Source organism: Scyliorhinus canicula, chromosome 2, assembly GCF_902713615.1.
Source record: "Scyliorhinus canicula chromosome 2, sScyCan1.1, whole genome shotgun sequence".
NCBI lineage: Eukaryota > Metazoa > Chordata > Chondrichthyes > Carcharhiniformes > Scyliorhinidae > Scyliorhinus > Scyliorhinus canicula.
The window spans coordinates 35,874,369-35,892,084 of record NC_052147.1 but is presented as its reverse complement, the minus strand read 5'-3'; the positions used below and the strand labels follow the sequence as shown (position 1 = coordinate 35,892,084).

Sequence of the window (17,716 nt, the reverse complement as noted above, 5' to 3'; positions counted from 1 at the left end):
AGCAAATGGGCAGTGAAAGTAGGGCGGCGGAGGAATCCGTGTGGAAGGTCCGCCCTTGATGCGGATGGGGAGAAGGCCCTCCCTGCTGTTGCGGTGAGTCGGGCGGCGCGGAGGGACACGTTGTTGCGGTGAGTCGGGCGGCGCGGAGGGACAATAGCCGGAATGGGGCGGTGTCCGGCTGTCGGCTGATTGTCCCTTGGAGCAGCTGCGAGGAGCGATCTTTCTGGAATAAGGTAACCTGACAGCGGGCAACCCCCCCACCCATTTATTTCTTCCACACACACACTGGGTTGTGTTGATGTTAGTCTCTGGTCAGTACGTTCGTGTGGTCTTGAGCGGCCTCTGAACGATAAACACCGAGCCCCCTCCCGGCCGAGAATTGGGGCGGGGGGGGTGGGTTAAAGGTGTTTCATGCCTTGGTCGTGTTGCTCAAACCGCGTTGTATAAATTGGGCAGAGACATGTTTATTTGTGACACTTGGGCTGAGGTTTCCTGATTGCTCTATTACTCCAAAAACTTGCTGAGCTCCGCCAGGAATGCTGTTGTTCAGCCCTCGCATTGTCTGCATGCTTGGCGGCGTTTGCAGCTACTCAAATATGCGGCGTCAGTATGTTTAACACTCTGTAAATGTCGCACCTGTTCATATTCTCTAAACTTCTTTTACTTTGCCTCCCCTCCGGTGTTCTATAGGAAATTGTATTTGGTTAGATCCTGTTACTTCTGGGAGTGGGTTTGTTTTGTATTTGTCCTAACCTAACAAAATAAATGAAGATTATTTTCCTTAAAAGAATGCCTCGTTCAGCATACCTTTGACAAAGTTGTAAACTGGGATGGGCTAGACTAGTATTTTACTTTGTACACTACTGTGTTGCTATGAAATGAAATACTGTACATTTTTGACATTGACGACCCCAAAATCCTTGTATATGCACACTGAACACACAAAGAGAGTATGCAATTTAATAATAATTGCTTATTGTCACGAGTAGGCTTCAATAAAGTTACTGTGAAAAGCCCCTAGTTGCCACATTCCAGTGCCTGTTCTGTGAGGCCGGTAGGGGAATTGAACCCGTGCTGCTGGCATTGATCTGCATTATAAGCCAGCTATTTAGCCCACTATGTTTTTAAATCAGATTTTAGTGCTTTAACGTGGCGAGAAGTTATAATGGCACAGAAGGAGACCATTTAGTCCATTGAGGTCATATCAGCTCTCTGGAGAGCAACTTTCCAGACCCCTGGTCCATCCGTGTAGCTCTGCAAATTTATTTCCCTCGTGCCCATCTAATTTTCTTTTGAAATAATTGGTTCAGTATTTTTGTCCTCTGAAGCTTTTCATATTGGAGCTTTTAACATCAAATACAATTTTCATGGTCACTTTAAAAACTTCAAGCAAAAATGCTATATAATTGTCTTTTTGAAAAAATGTGTATATACTGTGGGACTCTGCTGTAAATATCCCTGTGATCGCCACATCCCTCCAGTATCTGGGCTCCTCTAATTCTGGCTTCTAATGCATTCCAAATCATAATTGCTCCTCCATTGGCAGCTGTGCCATCCCCAAACTCTGGAATTCCCTCACTGCACCCCTCTGTGGCTCCACATCGCTTGCTTCCTTTAAGACATATCTTAAAACTAGTGTCATCTGCATGCTGACGCTCAGTGACTGAGACTGGCGTGATTTCTGTTTTGGATTGAAGGCCTCTTGGGTTGAACAGTTTTTAGAACGTGGGGATCCAGCAACTTGCAGGCATAATGAAATGCGCAGTTTTTTCAGTGCTATCAAGATGAACTATTGCCCAAGCATTCTTTTTAGCCCATTCAGTTGAAAGACAAGCATGAAGACAAGCTCATCAAGGACAATGGAGGCTGTCTGCTTGCTGGAGAGGACATTTTGAAGAGATCCTCAACCAACACTCTCTTTGATTCAGTTCCTCAATACGCTGTCCAATTTAGTCTTGGTGCTTTACCTGTACGGAGTGAATTTGAAGAAGCTATTCGACAGCTGAAAAACGGCAAAGCCCTCTGAGCACATGGAATCCCTGTTGATATTCTGAAACAAGGTAGTGATACATTGCTGGTACTGCTGCACAACCTCATACCCTGCAAATGGGAAGAGTGCATGCCAGGGGCTTTCAAGGATGTTGTGACCATGACTGTATAGGGCAGTATGATAACACCGTGGTTAGCACTGCTGTCTCAGCACCAGGGACCTGGGTTCAATTCCAGCCTTGGGTGACTGGAGTTTTCACTTTCTCCCCGTGTCTACATGGGTTTCCTCCGCACGTTCAGTTTTTCTCCCACAGCTCAGAGATGTGCAGTTTAGGTGGGTTGTCCATGCTAAATTGCCCTTTGGTGTCAAAGATGTGCAGGCTAGGTGGAGTTATGGAGATATGGCGGAGGAGTGGGCACAGGTAGGGTGCTTTTTCGGAGGGTTGATGCAGACTCAATGAGCCCCAATGGCGGCCTCCTGCTCTAGGGAGTCCAGTTGTAATCAAGAGGAGTCTCCCGGCTGTCTGACACAGGGAAGATCGTTGCAAGGATCCTCCTCCTCCCAATGGCCAAGGAGCTTGTTCTAGTGTGGTTTTCATCCATTGAAAGGCACCACAAACATCTTCAATCGGTGGCAAATTCAAGTACAAGGAACAGCACCAATTGTTGTACGTGACCGTTTTCAACCTTGCTTCCAATTGACTCTCAACTATGAAACGTATGGACTATCATCAAATTTGGTTGCTATCAGAAATTTGTCACCACCTCCGTCTACTCCACGATATGTAAACTGTGACCCTTTCCAAGGGAACCATCACAAACCTCATCTGTATGAAAGCTGGGGTCAGACAAAGCTGTGTCATTGTTTTCCATTTTCCTCACTGCCATACTGCACCAGCAATTCATGCACTGTGAATTCTATGGTTGGTGTGGAGATAATCTCATCTAACACAAAGTATTGCAGACAATAACATGTTGGGTGTTGTAGCTACCCTGAGAAGTTCCACTTTTTTAATATAGAGTGTCACTGACCAAGAGAACCACTGTTTAAGAAAACTTCCCACAGGGGTATCTGTGGATAACAATTTGGATATGATTGGTTTAAAAGCTCTTTCAGGTATGCAGCTGAAATGATTTTCTAATTTTATTTGTGTATTTTAAAAAGGCCAAATGAAAATGTGCCAGATGAAGGACCATGCGCATTGATTGTAGTTACCAGTAGTATAACATACTTTTAGATTTAATTTAGCTCTTAATTTAATTCCAGCCTTTCACTTTGAAAGAAGATTTTAGCAATAATTTTTCCTTGTGTCAGGACGGCTTGATGCATCCTTTCAGGGGGAAAGCAAACATTAATGTGAAGGTTTCTGAGGCAGGCAAAAGTTTTTCTTATTCTTTTAAAGTTATAATGCCAAAATAACCCGATCCAGATACCTGGAACATATTTGAATCTGAAGTGTGCTCAAAGAGTTAGGATCTATAGTGTTTATTACCACTTCTGGCCCAGACATACCCACTTACTCATGAAGAACCCAGACAGAAAGTAGCCAACGGCCATTGGATTGCTGAACTATAATGCATGATAGCAATGCTTTAGTGTTTTCACATGTAACTGTAAAGTGTTAAAATGTTTTGGTTTACAATGTTTGAGTGATGAGCATGCACTAATTTATTAACCTTTGAGGTGAGATTAGATTTAATATCCAGTTTAACAATGGGTGCTCTTTTGTATGTTTAATCTGTTATTTGAATTTCAAATAATTTCCATGTAGATTGACTAAAAAGCCACAATAGTGAATGGAATGCACAGTAGAAAATTAGTACGGAAGCAAGTGTTCCCATTATAGCAAACTTCTTTCAAAGTGGAATGTGGCTGGGGCTAATAAGCTCCACCCTGAAACTGTTAGTCTGTAAACAATATAATTACACACTATAATAGGCTGACTTCAGAGGATATGGCCCGAGGAAGAATTAAGCAGTTTTTGGAAAAGATGTGTATCCTGATCCTGGAATTTTGTAAAGGATCCATTAACTTTAGAGGGAAAGGGCGACATGTGATGCAGTCGATAGCACTGGGACTTTGGCGCTGAGGACCTGGGTTCGAATCCCAGACCTGGGTCACTGTCTGTGTGGAGTTTGCACATTCTCCCCATGTCTGTGTGGGTTTCACCCCCACAACCCAAAGATGTGCAGGTTCGGTGGATTGGCCACGCTAAATTGCCCCTTAATTGGGAAAAAAAGCAAAAAAATAATTGGGTACTCTAAATTTTTAAAAAAACTTTAGGAGGTGGGGCAAATTGGTATTTTTAAAAAACATTGTGGGTTTTATTTAGAATATTCCGATCGTCTCATCTTCTGTGGTTCAATTTGTCACAGCTATTAATGTGAGCAGAGTTTTCAAAACATGTTGATGGATGTGGATTGACCTTAAACCTCCTCCAGTGAGTCAGAAGCTCTTAATAAAAATGTTTTGTTTTCCAGCTTTATAGCCATTGAGGAAAAGCCTCAGAACTGTGTGATTGTAATAATGTTGAGATAAGATAGTGTGGCCTGTGCTTTACTGAGGTACCCTCTTCATTTGTTATGTAAATTGCGATAGAGTATTTCCTAAAAGATGTTATAAGCACAGGGTTTCTCCCCTCTCAATTATGTTTAGACGATTCGGATTTTTTGGGGATTGGGTGTGTTCTTGGGGGAAGCAAGTTGTCAAAATAGTGAGTTTATGATTGTGTAGGTAAGAAATTCATTCTGTTGATGGAATAAACATGGATTAATATGATTCTTATATAACATTGAAGCCATTAGCCTAATACAAGTATTTTTAAAAAATAACATTGGATTGTACCCAATTTTTTCCAATTAAAGGGCAATTTAGCGTTGCCATTCCACCTAACCTGCACATCTTTGGGTTGTGGGGTGAGACTCGCGCAGACAGAGGGAGATTGTGCAAACTCCGCATGGACATTGACCCAGGGCCATGATCGAACCCTGGTCTTCGGCACCGTGTGGCATCAGTGTTAACCACTGCACCATCCTGCTGCACTCACATTAACAGAATAATTGATGCGAATAAGAGTATTGATGCTGTGAGTCATTGCTTGGATTTGTGGTATTGTTAGGATAGTAATATCTTTTAAAGCTCGAAGGGGTGAGAGTAGTCCTGGGCAGTATGTATGCCCCTAATTGGGATGATGTGGATTTTATTAGGAGGATGCTAGGAAAGATCCCCGACTTGGACTCACGCAAGTTGATTTTGGGCGGGGACTTTAATACAGGCCTGGACCGGTCACGTTCAAGAATGGGCAGGTTGCCAGCGATGGCAAAGGAACTGAGGGTTCATGGAGCAAATGGGGAGAGCAGATCCGTGGAGATTTAGCCAGCTGACGGCGAGGGAGTTCTTGTATTACTCCCATGTCCACAAGGTGTATTCCCGAATTGACTACTTTGTGGTGAGTAGGGACCTGCTGGCCGGAATGGTGGGGGCAGAATATTTGGCAATTGCCATATCGGACCATGCTCCGCAGTGGGTAGACCTGCAGTTTTGCAAGGGCAGCTTTCAGCGGCCACCATCAAGGCTGGAAATTGGACTACTCGCAGACGAGGCGGTGTGTGAGAGGCTGAGGAAATGCATGCAGAATTACCTGCAGGTGAACGATACTGGAGAAGTCTCGGCAGCAGTGCTCCGGGAGGCACTGAAGGCAGTGGTGAGAGGGGAGCTGATTTCAATCCGGGCGTACAGAGACAGGACAGATGGGGCAGAGACGGAACGACTGAGGGAATTTGGCCGGTTCTCCGGATACAAACTGAACATGGCTCAGAGTGACTTGTTTGTAATTCAGACGAGAGGGCAGGAGAGTAGGCTGAAGGGGTTGCCGTTCAGGCTAGTGGGGGAGAGTTTCCGATATTTGGGGATTCAGGTGGCACGGGACTGGGGAATGGTTGCGTAAGCTCAACCTGTCCCGACTGGTGGAACGAGTGAGGGAGGAGGTCCGGAGGTGGGATGCGCTCCCGCTGTTATTGGCGGGGAGGGTGCAGACTGTTGAGGTGACAATTCTCCCGCGGCTCTTGTTTGTTTTTCAGTGTCTCCACATCTTTATCCCGCGGTCCTTCTTTAAGAGGCTGAATAAAATTATTCTGGGATTTGTATGGGCAGCGAAGTCCCCGCGGGTGAAGAGGGTGATGCTTGAACGGAGCAGAGGAGAAGGGGGGCTGGCGTTGCCGAACTTCAACTATTACTGGGCGGCCAACATAGCGATGATAAGGAAATGGATGATGGGTGCGGGGTCGGTTTGGGAGCGGATGGAGGCTGCTTTGTGCAGGGGCACTAGTTTAGCAGCCCTGGTCACGGCGCCTCTGCCGCTTCCGCCGGCACGGTAGTCCACCAGCCCGATAATGGTAGCGGCTCTTCGGATCTGGGACCAGTGGAGGAGGCATGTAGGGGAGGTAAGAGCATCAGTGTGGACCCCAATCTGCGGCAATCACTGACTTTGCCCCGGGGAACATGGATGGGGGATATCGACTGTGGAGGAGGGCGGCGATTGTGAGGATGGGGGATCTGTTCCTGGAAGGGAGCTTTCCAAGCATGAGGGCTCTGGAGGAGAAGTTTGGACTGTCGAGAGGGAACGACTTTAGATACTTGCAGGTGAGGGATTTTGTACGCAGACTGGTGCCTTCCTTCCCATGTCTCCCGCCGAAGGGGAGGCAGGACAGGGTAGTTTCTAGGGGAGAGGTGGGAGAGGGTAGAGTTTCAGACATCTACACGGAGCTAATGAGAGCTGAGGATACGCAGACCGAGGGCCTGAAGCTTAAATGGGAGGAGGAGCTCGGGGTGGGGGAAGAGCTGGAGGACGGTATTTGGGCAGAAGCCCTAAGCAGAGTAAACACGACCGCAACATGCGCCAGGCTCAGCCAGATCCAGTTTAAGGTTGTGCATTGGGCCCACATGACGGTGGCCCGGACGAGCAGATTCTTTGGGCTGGAGGACATGTGCTAGATGGGCCGCAGGGCCGGCTAACCATGTACACATGTTCTGGCCGTGCCCTAAATTCGGGGGGTATTGGCAGGGATTCGCAGATGTCATGCCCCTGGTATTGAAAACTGGGATGGTAATGAGCCCGGAGGTGACAATCTTTGGGGTTTCGGAGGACCCGGGAGTCCAGGAAGAGAGAGAGGCCGACGTTCTGGCCTTTGCTTCCCTGGTAGCTCGGTGACGAATACTGTTAGCGTGGAGCGACTCAAAGCCCCCGAGGGCTGAGGTATGGCTATCGGACATGGCGAGCTTTCTTGGCCTGGAGAAAGTCAAGTTCGCCTTGAGGGGTTCGCCTGAAGATGGCAGCCATTTATTGACTTCTTTGCAGAGGAGTAAGTGTCGGCCGGGGACGGGAGGGAGGGGGGGGGGGGGGGGGGGGGTGGGGGGTGTGCAAGGGTAGAGTTGGGGGATATTGAGGTAGGTCCTTGCGTGAACAGAGCCGTGGTTTGCACTATGTTTATTTTGTAATTTGTGTCTTTACTTTTTTTTTGTACTGTACAATGTCACTTTTTGTATATGCCTAAAATTGGCCACCTCCTGCTCCTATTTTCTATGTTCTATTCTACACATGCTAAATATGCTTATTATTGTAGATGTTGTTGGATATTGTTGATCATTGCAAAGCTTTTACCAGAGTCATGTGTGCCTGTCATCAGGAAAGATATTTAATGCCATTACTGCTGGCTTGCCATTCACGGATGAAAAAATCTAATTGGAAGAAAAATATAGAATTGGCTGTATGGTAAGAATTCAAATAGGATGGGTGGTGCTACCTTTTGTCTTCATTAAATCATGTTAAAATATTCAAACTCACAATGCAAAGTTAATAGTTCTAGCACAGGATAAATACTCTGGTAATGGTAAAGAGTGGATTTTCAAAACTTGGTATGCGCTACCAAGTTTGTGCTGACTAACTGATTTAATATAAATTTACCCATGTTTCAGCTTTTTTTCTTCAATGTAAGGAAATTTAGTTTTATCTTGTGGTTATATGATCCAATTTTTGTTGGCATGATTGTCTTTTCAAGTTTTCTTTGTTTCTGGACTCTGTTACCTATGGCAATTCTTGCAGATAAATGGTTATAATTTTGAAAGATATACCTTTAATTAATGTTCCAGCTTTGTTCTGTTATATTTGAAATGCAGTTATGTCTGTAGATTGCGCATCGTGAATTAAATTGATTTCCTAAGTTTTATGATTGTATGGGAAGTGGAGTTCCTCAACTGTGTATCTTTTCACATACAAATTTGTGGCTAATTGCAGTTATTTATTGTTTAAAAAAATTGCAATGCACTTACATTTCTACGTTTAAATGCAATCTCACGACCTGGATCCTACCTGAATTTGTGGGGAGCTATGGTCTTTAAAATTTGCTTGGCAAGCACAGAAGCCTTGTGTTGCTTTCTTGTCTATAAAGTAACTTTAACAGTTTTAACTTTTAAAAAACTTTTATTGTCACAAGTATGAAGTTACTGTGAAAAGCCCCTAGTTGCCACATTCCGGCGCCTGTCCGGGTAAGCTGGTACGGGAATTGAACCTGCGCTGCTGGCCTTGTTCTGAATCAGAAACCAGCTGTCTAGCCCACTGAGCTAAACCAGCCCATCACCAGGTGTGAAAATTCTTAAAGGGATAACTTATTCCTATGAAATTAGAAGCTTTTCCCCTTTGCAATTTAAATAGTATTTCCTTGGAAGAGTTGGGAAGACTGCACTTATAACTATTCATTGCCACTTTTATTTTGCAGGGCAATGCTTCCCAGATGCAAGTGGATACATCTACTGTTAGTTGCTGAGTAACTTCTGCATGAAGCACCAAGTGGGGAAGAAGTACAAGAAATTTAATTTAATTTGCCATGCCATTACCTTTTGGGATAAAATTGAAAAGAACACGAAGATATACTGTCTCCAATAAGAGCTGTTTGGTTGTGCGGATTCAGCTGCTGGATAATGGATTTCTGGAATTCACCCTTTCTGTTGAAAGCACAGGTCAAGAATGCTTGGAAGCTGTTGCACAGAGATTAGAGCTGAGAGAGGTGAGGTATCTTACTTATCGAGCAAAAACGGTGTAGCATTTTCATTTGGCTCATTAAGGCCAGGAATTTTATTAAAACTTGATAAAGAATAATGGTCAGTGTCGCAATCTTGGAGGGCAGTGCTGAACTTCAGATTGGGTACCAATTCACATGGAAATATAAAAAAATTGAGCATGTGGTCAATTTTCTGGGTGCAGAGGCCCTTCATTATGTTTTGAAGGCAATTTTCCGGCAGGTCACTTTTTACCCATTTGCATAGTTATGTGTCGACGCGCCATATGGAATTAAGGGGTGTGCCTTTGGGGGTATATGAGAAAACGCCGATTTTATATTTTAAAAATGTTTTGATTTCACTTCTGTAGCTTTACAGTGAGGTAGTAAAGTGGAATTCAGAGGCTGGGGCAATCATGGATAACAAGACTAAAGTCTACAGGTGGTGGAGATGCAACCACCATCTGCTGGTGGTTGAGAGAATGTAAGTTTTAGGTGGTGGACAGGGTGCCTGTCAAGCAGGCTGCTTTGTCATTGGTGTCAAGCTTCTTGAATATAGGAACTGCATCATCCAGACAAGAGGCGAGTATTCAAGGGCAGCATGGTGGCATAGTGGTTAGCACAGTTGCTTTGCAGCTCCAGGGTCCCAGGTTCGATTCCCGGCTTGGGTCACTGTCTGTGCGGAGTCTACACATTCTCCCCGTGTGTGCGTGGGTTTCGTCCGGGTGCTCTGGTTTCCTCCTACAGTCCAAAGATGTGCGGGTTAGGTGGATTGGCCATGCTAAATTGCCCTTAGTATCCAAAAAGGTTAAGTGGGGTTATGGGGATAGGGTGGTTGTGTGGGCTTGGGTGGGATGCTCTTTCCAAGGGCCGGTGCATACGCGATGGGCCAAATGGCCTTCCTCAGCAATATAAATTCTATGATTTATGATCAACATTCTAGGAATTGCCAATGGCCAGAAACTTAACCGGACCATCCATATAAATACTGTTGTTACAAGAGTGGGTTTGAGGCTTGGAATTCTGCGGCGAGTAACTCACTTCCTGATTTCCCAAAGCTTGTCCGCCATTTACACAAGTCAATGGCGTGATGCATATTCTGCACTTGCCTAAATGAGTGCAGCTCCAACAGCACTCGACAACATTGCACCATGAAAGGCAAAGCAGCCGGCTTAATTGACACCCCATCCACTACTTTGAATATTCACTCACTCCACCACTGGTAGTGACAGCAGCATGCACCATCTCCAAGCCTCCTTCTACAGCACCTTCCAAACTCACAATCTTCATCTTGTAGCCGGTAACTACCTGGCTACTCGTGCTAAGTTTTCTAATCAATGGTGATCAGATGTTAATGAGGGAGGATTGGTCGATTCATATTGACGTTGAATGCCAGGGGGCAATGGCTGGTGTATTTTGTTGAAAATGGTCATTGCCTGACACTTGTGTGGCACAAATTTTATTTGTTACTTTTCAACCCAAGCCTGAATGTTGTCCAGGTCTTGCTACATGCAGGTAGAGGCTGCAAATATATAGCAAGCATCCCTCCTTTTAAAATATGAGGGAAGATCATTGATGAAGCAGCTTACAGGGTTCGGCCTAGGGCAATGCCCTGAGGACATTTTTGGTATCCAACAAATAAGCATCATCCCTTGTGCTAGGTATGGCTTCCATCAGTGGGAAGAGTTTTCTTCTTCTGATCCCCATTGACTTCAATTCAGCTCTGACACTTTTGCTGCCACATTCTGTCAAATGCAGCCTTGATATCAAGGGTGATCAGTCACTCCTCACCTCTGCAATTCAGCTCTTTCTCCATATTTAGACCAAGGCCATGATGGCTGCAGCCAAGTGGTAGGTGCAACCAACTGAGCTTCAGTGAACTGGTTACTAATGAGTCAGTGCCGCTTCATAACATTAGCAACACCTTTTGTCCTTTGATGATTAAAAGTAGACTGGCGGTGCACGGTAGCACACTGTTGCTTCACAGCGCCAGGATCCCAGGTTCAATTCCTTGGGTCTGCACGTTCTCCCCGTGTCTGTGTGGGTTTCCACTGGGTGCTCTTGTTTCCTCCCACAAGTCCTGAAAGATATGCTGTTAGATAATTTGGACATTTGGAATTCTCCCTCCGTACCCGAACAGGTGCCGGAATGTGGCGACTAGGGGCTTTTCACAGTAACTTCATTGCAGTGTTAATGTAAGCCTACTGGTGACAATTATTACAAATAATTAGATTTGTTCAGCTTTTTGTGCGGATTTTCCCACTTTGGCAGATGCTTGTGTTGTATGTGGTGGACCATAGTATCCGTTTGCCTGACATGAGATTGAAACAAACACTCTAATTGGAGCTTCAACACAGCAAGGAAGCCCCAGGAGTGCAGAGGAAATTCTTCAAGGACATCTTCAAAGCCTCATTGAAAAGTGCAACAACCCCATCGACACCTGGGAGTCCTGGGCCCAAGACTGCCTGAAGTGGAGGAAAACCATCTGGGAAGGAGCTGAACACCTTGTTGCATCGCCGAGAGCTAGCTGAAGCCGACGTCGACAGCAAAGGGAATGTGTGGCAACCCTGATACTCCACCCACCCAACGTCTATTCCACCTGTGACAGAGATTGTAGGCCGCACATTGGACTCTTCAGTCATCTGAGAACCTATTTTTAGTGTGGAAGCAAGTCATCCTCAATGATAAAGATCTGCCTCAGAAGAAGAAAACTACACTGGAACAGCTTCGAACGATATAGCTTATTCTGTAGCATAAGTCTTCATTACAGCTGGTATGTAGTTGGGATCCCATAGCCTTGCCTTTGCTGCATCAGTGTGCTCAACTGTTTCTTGAAATCAAATGGAGGCTGATAACTGGCTACTGGTTGGTAGAGCTGCAAATAGTTCAACTTTGTCTTTTGCACTGGTGGGGGCTCCACAATCATTGAGGATGTTCATCCTCCTCTTGGTTGTTGAATTGTTCACCACAGTTGTGGGATTATGCTACAACTGTTTAGCGTGCATGTAGTTTTGTGTTGTAGCTTCACCAGGTTGGCGTCTCATTTTTAGTTGCACCTGGTACTGTTGGTGTGTTCTCACAGTCCTCATTGAATTAAGAGTTGGGCCCTGGCTTGATGATAAAGGTGAAGTAATATGCCGAACCAGGAAGTTGGGGATTGTGGTGTAATACACTGTGGCTGTTGATGGCCCACAGTGCCTCATGGATGCCTGGATTTGACCTGTTGTATCTTTTTTTTAAAAGTAGTTCTGGGGATGTGGGTGTTGCTGGCTGGGCCAGCATTTATTACCCTTGAACTGTGTTTTTTTTGGGGCATTTAAAAGTCAACCACATTCCTGTGGGACTGGAGTCGCATGTCGGCCAGACCAGGTATGGCAGCAGATTTTAGTGAACCAGATAAGTTGTTATGACAATTGACTGGTTTCATGGTTCATCATTAGTCTTTTTTAATTACAGATTTTTTATATTGAATTCAAATTTCACCATCTGCGGTGGTGGGATTTGAGCCCAGGTCCCCAGAGCATTGCCCTGGGTCTCTGGATTACTAGTCCAGTAATAATACCATTACACCACCGCCCATTTTAGCACATGGTAGTGCCATGTGCACGTTATCAATGTGAAGATAGGCGCCATCTCCACATGGGCTGTCTTGTGGTCACTTCTGCTCTTTTGGCATGGCCATGTGCAAGTTTGACTAGTATATTGCAGGGGTTGAGACCAAGCTGATTTTTCCATCATGTTCGTGTATTTGCGTCTTGTTGCAAGCCCAGTCTGGAAGCTATGTCCCTCAGGACTCAACTACCCAGTAGTGGTGCTACGAGGCTACTCTTGGTGGATGTCACTGAAATACCTTGGACTGCATTCCTTGGTGGGTTTTCCAAATGGAGGTCAACATGGAGAACAAATTAATTTGCTACAGTAGATTAGTGGTTATGTTGTTAGATTAGTACTTCAGCGACCTGGACTAAGGATCCAGATATGTGAGTTTAAATCCCATGATCGCAGCTAGGGAGTTTAAGCTTATTAAATTAAATAAAAGCTGAAATTTATGAAAAAGTTAACGTCCGTAATAATGGCCATGAAATTACCGGATTGCTGGCAGGGCCGTGGCACAGTGGTTAGCACTGCTGTCTCATGGCGCCAAGGTATCAGGTTCGCGGCTCTGGGTCACTGTCCGTGTGGAGTTTGCACATTCTCCCCGTGCTTGATTAGGTTTCACCCCCACAACCCAAAGATGTGCAGGGTAGGTGGATTGGCCATGCTAAATTGCCCCTTAATTGGAAAAAAATGAATTGGGTACTCTAAATGTGTTTTTAAAAAAAAATAAAAAAATTACTGGATTGTTGTGAAAAAGTCAACCAATTCACTAATATCCTTCAGGGAGGAATATCTGCCATCCTTGTCCAATCTAATCTGTACATGACCCCAGACCACAACAGTGTGGTTGACTTTTAACTACTCTCTGAAATAGATCAGTCAGACATTTAGTTGTGTTAAGGAGGATCACCATCTTCTCGAGGGCAATTATGGAAGGGTAATGTTGTTGTCCTTGAAAGTGATGCCGACATCCTCTGGATGAATTTTTTAAAAATTGCTGAAGAATATCGATAGCAATCAGCAGTTTTTTTTACTGTTTGACCTGGTGTCATGAGACATCTTGTGGCCTAGAGTCAATAGTCCCAAGGCCACTTTCTCCCAAACACAAGCTGCCACATCTGAGGGGTTGTTCCTGGTGGTGGGATAGGATATACCCAAGTATGATGGAAGAATTTAGGACATTGGCTGAAAGGAATGATTCTGAGAGTATGATTTATGTAAGACTATTAATTGACCAGTCTGTGGAGCACCACCCCCAAATCTGGAACAGGTTTTCTGACGAGGGTAACTTCACAGGGTTGACTTGGTTGAGTATGCCCTTGATGCCCTGAATTCGATGCCTAGGTCACATTTTGTTTTATTATATTTTGCAGCAGTTTGGAACAGCTAGGAGGCGTACTAGGACATTTTAGAGGCCAAGTAGGACTTATTCTTTCTGTCTTAGATTTGATTTTTCATTCATCCAGCTGTGACAGCTTTTTGGGAGAGTGTGTTTCACATTTCCTCGGCTTTGTGTGATAAGTGATTTCTGGCATCATCCTGAATGGCGTAACTCTAAACTGCACTGCACCGGCCTAACTCTAAACTGCACTGCACCCCATCCAAGGTTAACATGTCCTTCTTGAGGGGGATTAAATGTGGCAATCCAAATGAATGCCAGTCGGAGCTCTGCCTGGCTGCAACAGAACGTCTACCCTCTTAAAATAAAGACCAATAATCTTTTAAATTAATTTTTTGAACCTGCACACTAGATTTTAGTGAACACCTCTAGTCACACCCTTTCAATTTGAGTGCATATCTACTATCCCTACTCTGTCCTAGATGCTGATCAATTTCCTAGCCAAGCCAATAGGTTGCCTACCATTCTATGTGCTTTCAATTTTGTTAAGTGTCTTGTGGAATATTATCAGATGTTTTCTGGAACTCCATATAAATAAGATCCATAAACATTCGTCTATCATGTTCGTTATCCTGGCAATGTCAACATTTATAGCCCATTCCTAATTGCCCTTGAGAAGGTCCCCTTATGAGGCGCAGTGGTTAACACTGCTGCCTCACAGAGTCAGGGGCCAGGGTTCAATTCCGGCTTTGGGTGACTTGTCTGTGTGGAATTTGCACTTTCTTCCCATGTCTGCGTGGGTTTCCCCCAGGTGCACTGGTTTCCTCCCACAGTCCAAAAGTGTGCAGGTTGGATGGATTGGCCATGCTAAATTGCCCTTTAGTATCCAAGGATGTGTAGGTTAGCTGGGGTTACGGGGGTAGGGGAGTGGGCCTAGATGGGGTGCTCTTTCAGAGGGTTGGTGCAGACCCATTAAGCCAAATGGCCTACTTCTGCACTGTGGGGATTCTATGAATCTAAGATCACCATTTTGAGTTGCCTTCTTGAACCTTTCTTCCAGAAACCAAATTCTAAAGGGATTGTACAAAAGAACTTTGCATTTCTACGGCAGGCTGTGGCCAATGGGGATGGTCCATCTGCGAGGACAAAGAACCCTGAAATCTCTGATAAACTTAATAATGGATGAAATATTAACCATCAGGGGTTATGGGGAGAAGGCAGGAGAATGGGGATGAGAAAATATCAGCCATGATTGAATGGCGGAGCAGACTCGATGGGCCGAGGGGCCTAATTCTGCTCCTATGTTTTATGGTCTTATCTGAACAATCCAGACCAGGAATATGTACATCCTTTGTCCAAACCAAGTAGAATCTTGAGAAGCTAAAATGTATTCCATAAACCAAACCCCAGAGCCAGAGCTCTGTCCAGGTTTAAATTATCCGGCCCTGATCTACACTGTTCTATGAGGACTTCTGTACCAGTGCCTACTACAAGATTAATTAACCCCTAAGTGCCTCTCCCATTGTGAAAGTCGTTGCTACTGGTAAAGTGGATCACCATGTGTCCGCTTCAGCCTGCTACCCTCTCTGAAGGAATACACCATTTAACTTTTGATTCTGGACTCGCGTGAAACATTGGCCCATAAATTCCTGGTTCCCCGGCGTCCTATTTAGGGGTGTCCCAATGATGTGCTGGGGAATTACTCTTGGAAGTTCCCACGTCAGGGTTTACTGAGTAATTGTCCAGAGGTGCAAACTTCACCTGGATAATTGTCCTGGCTGGGAACCATCTGACAGAAATTTAAATTGCTAACTTTGTATGATAAAACACTCCAAAAAAAGGGACCAAATCTTTATTCCCTGCGCCAATGCAGCAGTGGACACGCTTCACTGTCCCTGCCTCACCTAGCCTGAGTGACGAAGGTTGGGCGAGATAGGGGCTTTGCAATTACAGCCAGGGTAAATCCTTATCCAGAGTTGCAATTTTTAAAATATAAATTTAGAGTACCCAATGAAGGGACAATTTAGCATGGTCAATCTACCTACCATACACATCTGTGGGTTTGTGGGGGTGGGACCCATGCAGATTGGGGTTGGACCTGGTTCCTCAGTGCCATGAAGCAGCAGTGCTAACCACTCCTCCACCGTGCCGCCCATCCAGTATGGCAACGTGCCAAAGATTGCCACTGAGGAAGTTATGGGCCAGTATCTCTTATTTTCTCTGTGTTCTTCGCCCCATACATTTTTCTTTACCTTATCCCTCTCTTACTGTGTGAATGTACCAGCCCTTATAACGTGACACCCATTCCACACACCCATGGGTGTGTGGAAACTAAATCAACACTCAGATTTTACTCTATCTCATGTTTCTGTGAGGTTTTGTTTTCTGTGGAGTTATTAATATCACTCCAAAACTGAAGGGTTGGGGAAACACCATCGATAAAGGGGGAATCAAAAAAAAATCAAAAACATCTTTCTGTTTATGCACAGTTGGTGAGGCGAGAAATCGGGGCTATTTTAAATTAAACCCACTCCTGTCCGTAACATGACCTATCATACACTTTTTTACAAATCCATACAGGCTCTCACTGATTATCTTCATATTTGTCCAACTGCTCAGTCTCACTGACCAATTTGAGTAGCTTCCTCATAGCCGAGGTTGGACCACAGGCCTGTAATTTTTTTAGTTTATCTCTTGCCCTTAAGTAGTGGATTAATTGACATTACCAATCCTGATTTTTGAGTTTTGTAAGATCATGAGCATCAACTATTTTCTCACCAACCATTTTCTCATCTACAGCTTTTGATACCCTGGGGTGAAATCTATTGTGCCCTGGAGATTTGCCTTGGAGATTTCCTATCTTTAATAACATTAATTTCTCTATCGCATTTTATTTTAACTAGCTGAAGTTAATATTTCTGCTTTTGCTTGTATCTCTGATATCTTAATCTCATCCTTTGCTTTGCTGTGAAAGCTGACAATGTTTTAATTTTCTGATTTCCACTTACAATATCTTGGCTGATGATTAAGGAGTCCATGTAAGAATCACCTTCTAGGTCTCAATTTATTTTGTTTAAAAAAAACCTTTGCTTTTATTCCTTTCAATCTTTGTTTCCTTTTTTTCTTTTCGCAGCCCTTGCCACCTTGCATTCCTTGTCATTCATTTGATCTCTTCTACTCCTTGGGATTATTATTGTTCTTTGCCTTTGTAGAAGCAATTTGTTTTAGTTTTATACTTTGTCTCACTTACTTTGTTGATTAAGCTGGTGGGCTATGGCAGCAATTGAGCCCGATTGAAGTCAAATTTGGATACATCTGAAAATTGTAATTGCAACATAACCACTCTTTGGTGTTAAATTATTGTTACATAAATAATAAATTATATACGTAATCATTTCCCATAATCAAACTGTGGTTGGTTGAAACAAGTTGCAATATCTAAATATATTTTATTACATATTGACTTTGAACACAAGACAATTCTCTATTGAATTTGGTACTGAAACGCCAGGTCCCAAGATGCATACGTGTCATTCTTGTGATATGATATCAGCTTTGTATGTTATGCACAGCATGTACAGCACACTGTGTCCATTAGGACATTCTGAATATGAAATGTATCTTGGAACTTGATTTTCACTGGGAGAAATAGGGAGCGGTGAGAGGGTTTCAAAAATGAAGAATTTGTTTTTCCTGATTCACCACTTCAAAATAATATGAAGTTATGGGAAAAATTAC

The 17,716-nt window shown here is 44.2% G+C and overlaps 1 protein-coding gene across 3 annotated transcripts in view; it reads left to right on the top strand.

Moving 5' to 3' along the window:
* The first annotated feature begins 77 nt into the window (after positions 1 to 77).
* Positions 78 to 17,716, top strand: part of ptpn21 (protein tyrosine phosphatase non-receptor type 21) — a 103,883-nt gene continuing 86,244 nt past the window's right edge. The window contains exons 1-3 of one of the 3 annotated variants that reach the window (XM_038776070.1): positions 116 to 233; positions 1,814 to 2,060; positions 8,764 to 9,051. In XM_038776070.1, the coding sequence (XP_038631998.1) occupies positions 8,872 to 9,051 (180 nt within the window). In that variant the 5' untranslated portion in view covers positions 116 to 233; positions 1,814 to 2,060; positions 8,764 to 8,871. Of the gene's footprint in view, positions 234 to 1,813; positions 2,061 to 8,763; positions 9,052 to 17,716 lie in introns of those variants that run through there. The other 2 variants (XM_038776060.1, XM_038776076.1) reach the window with 2 other exon arrangements.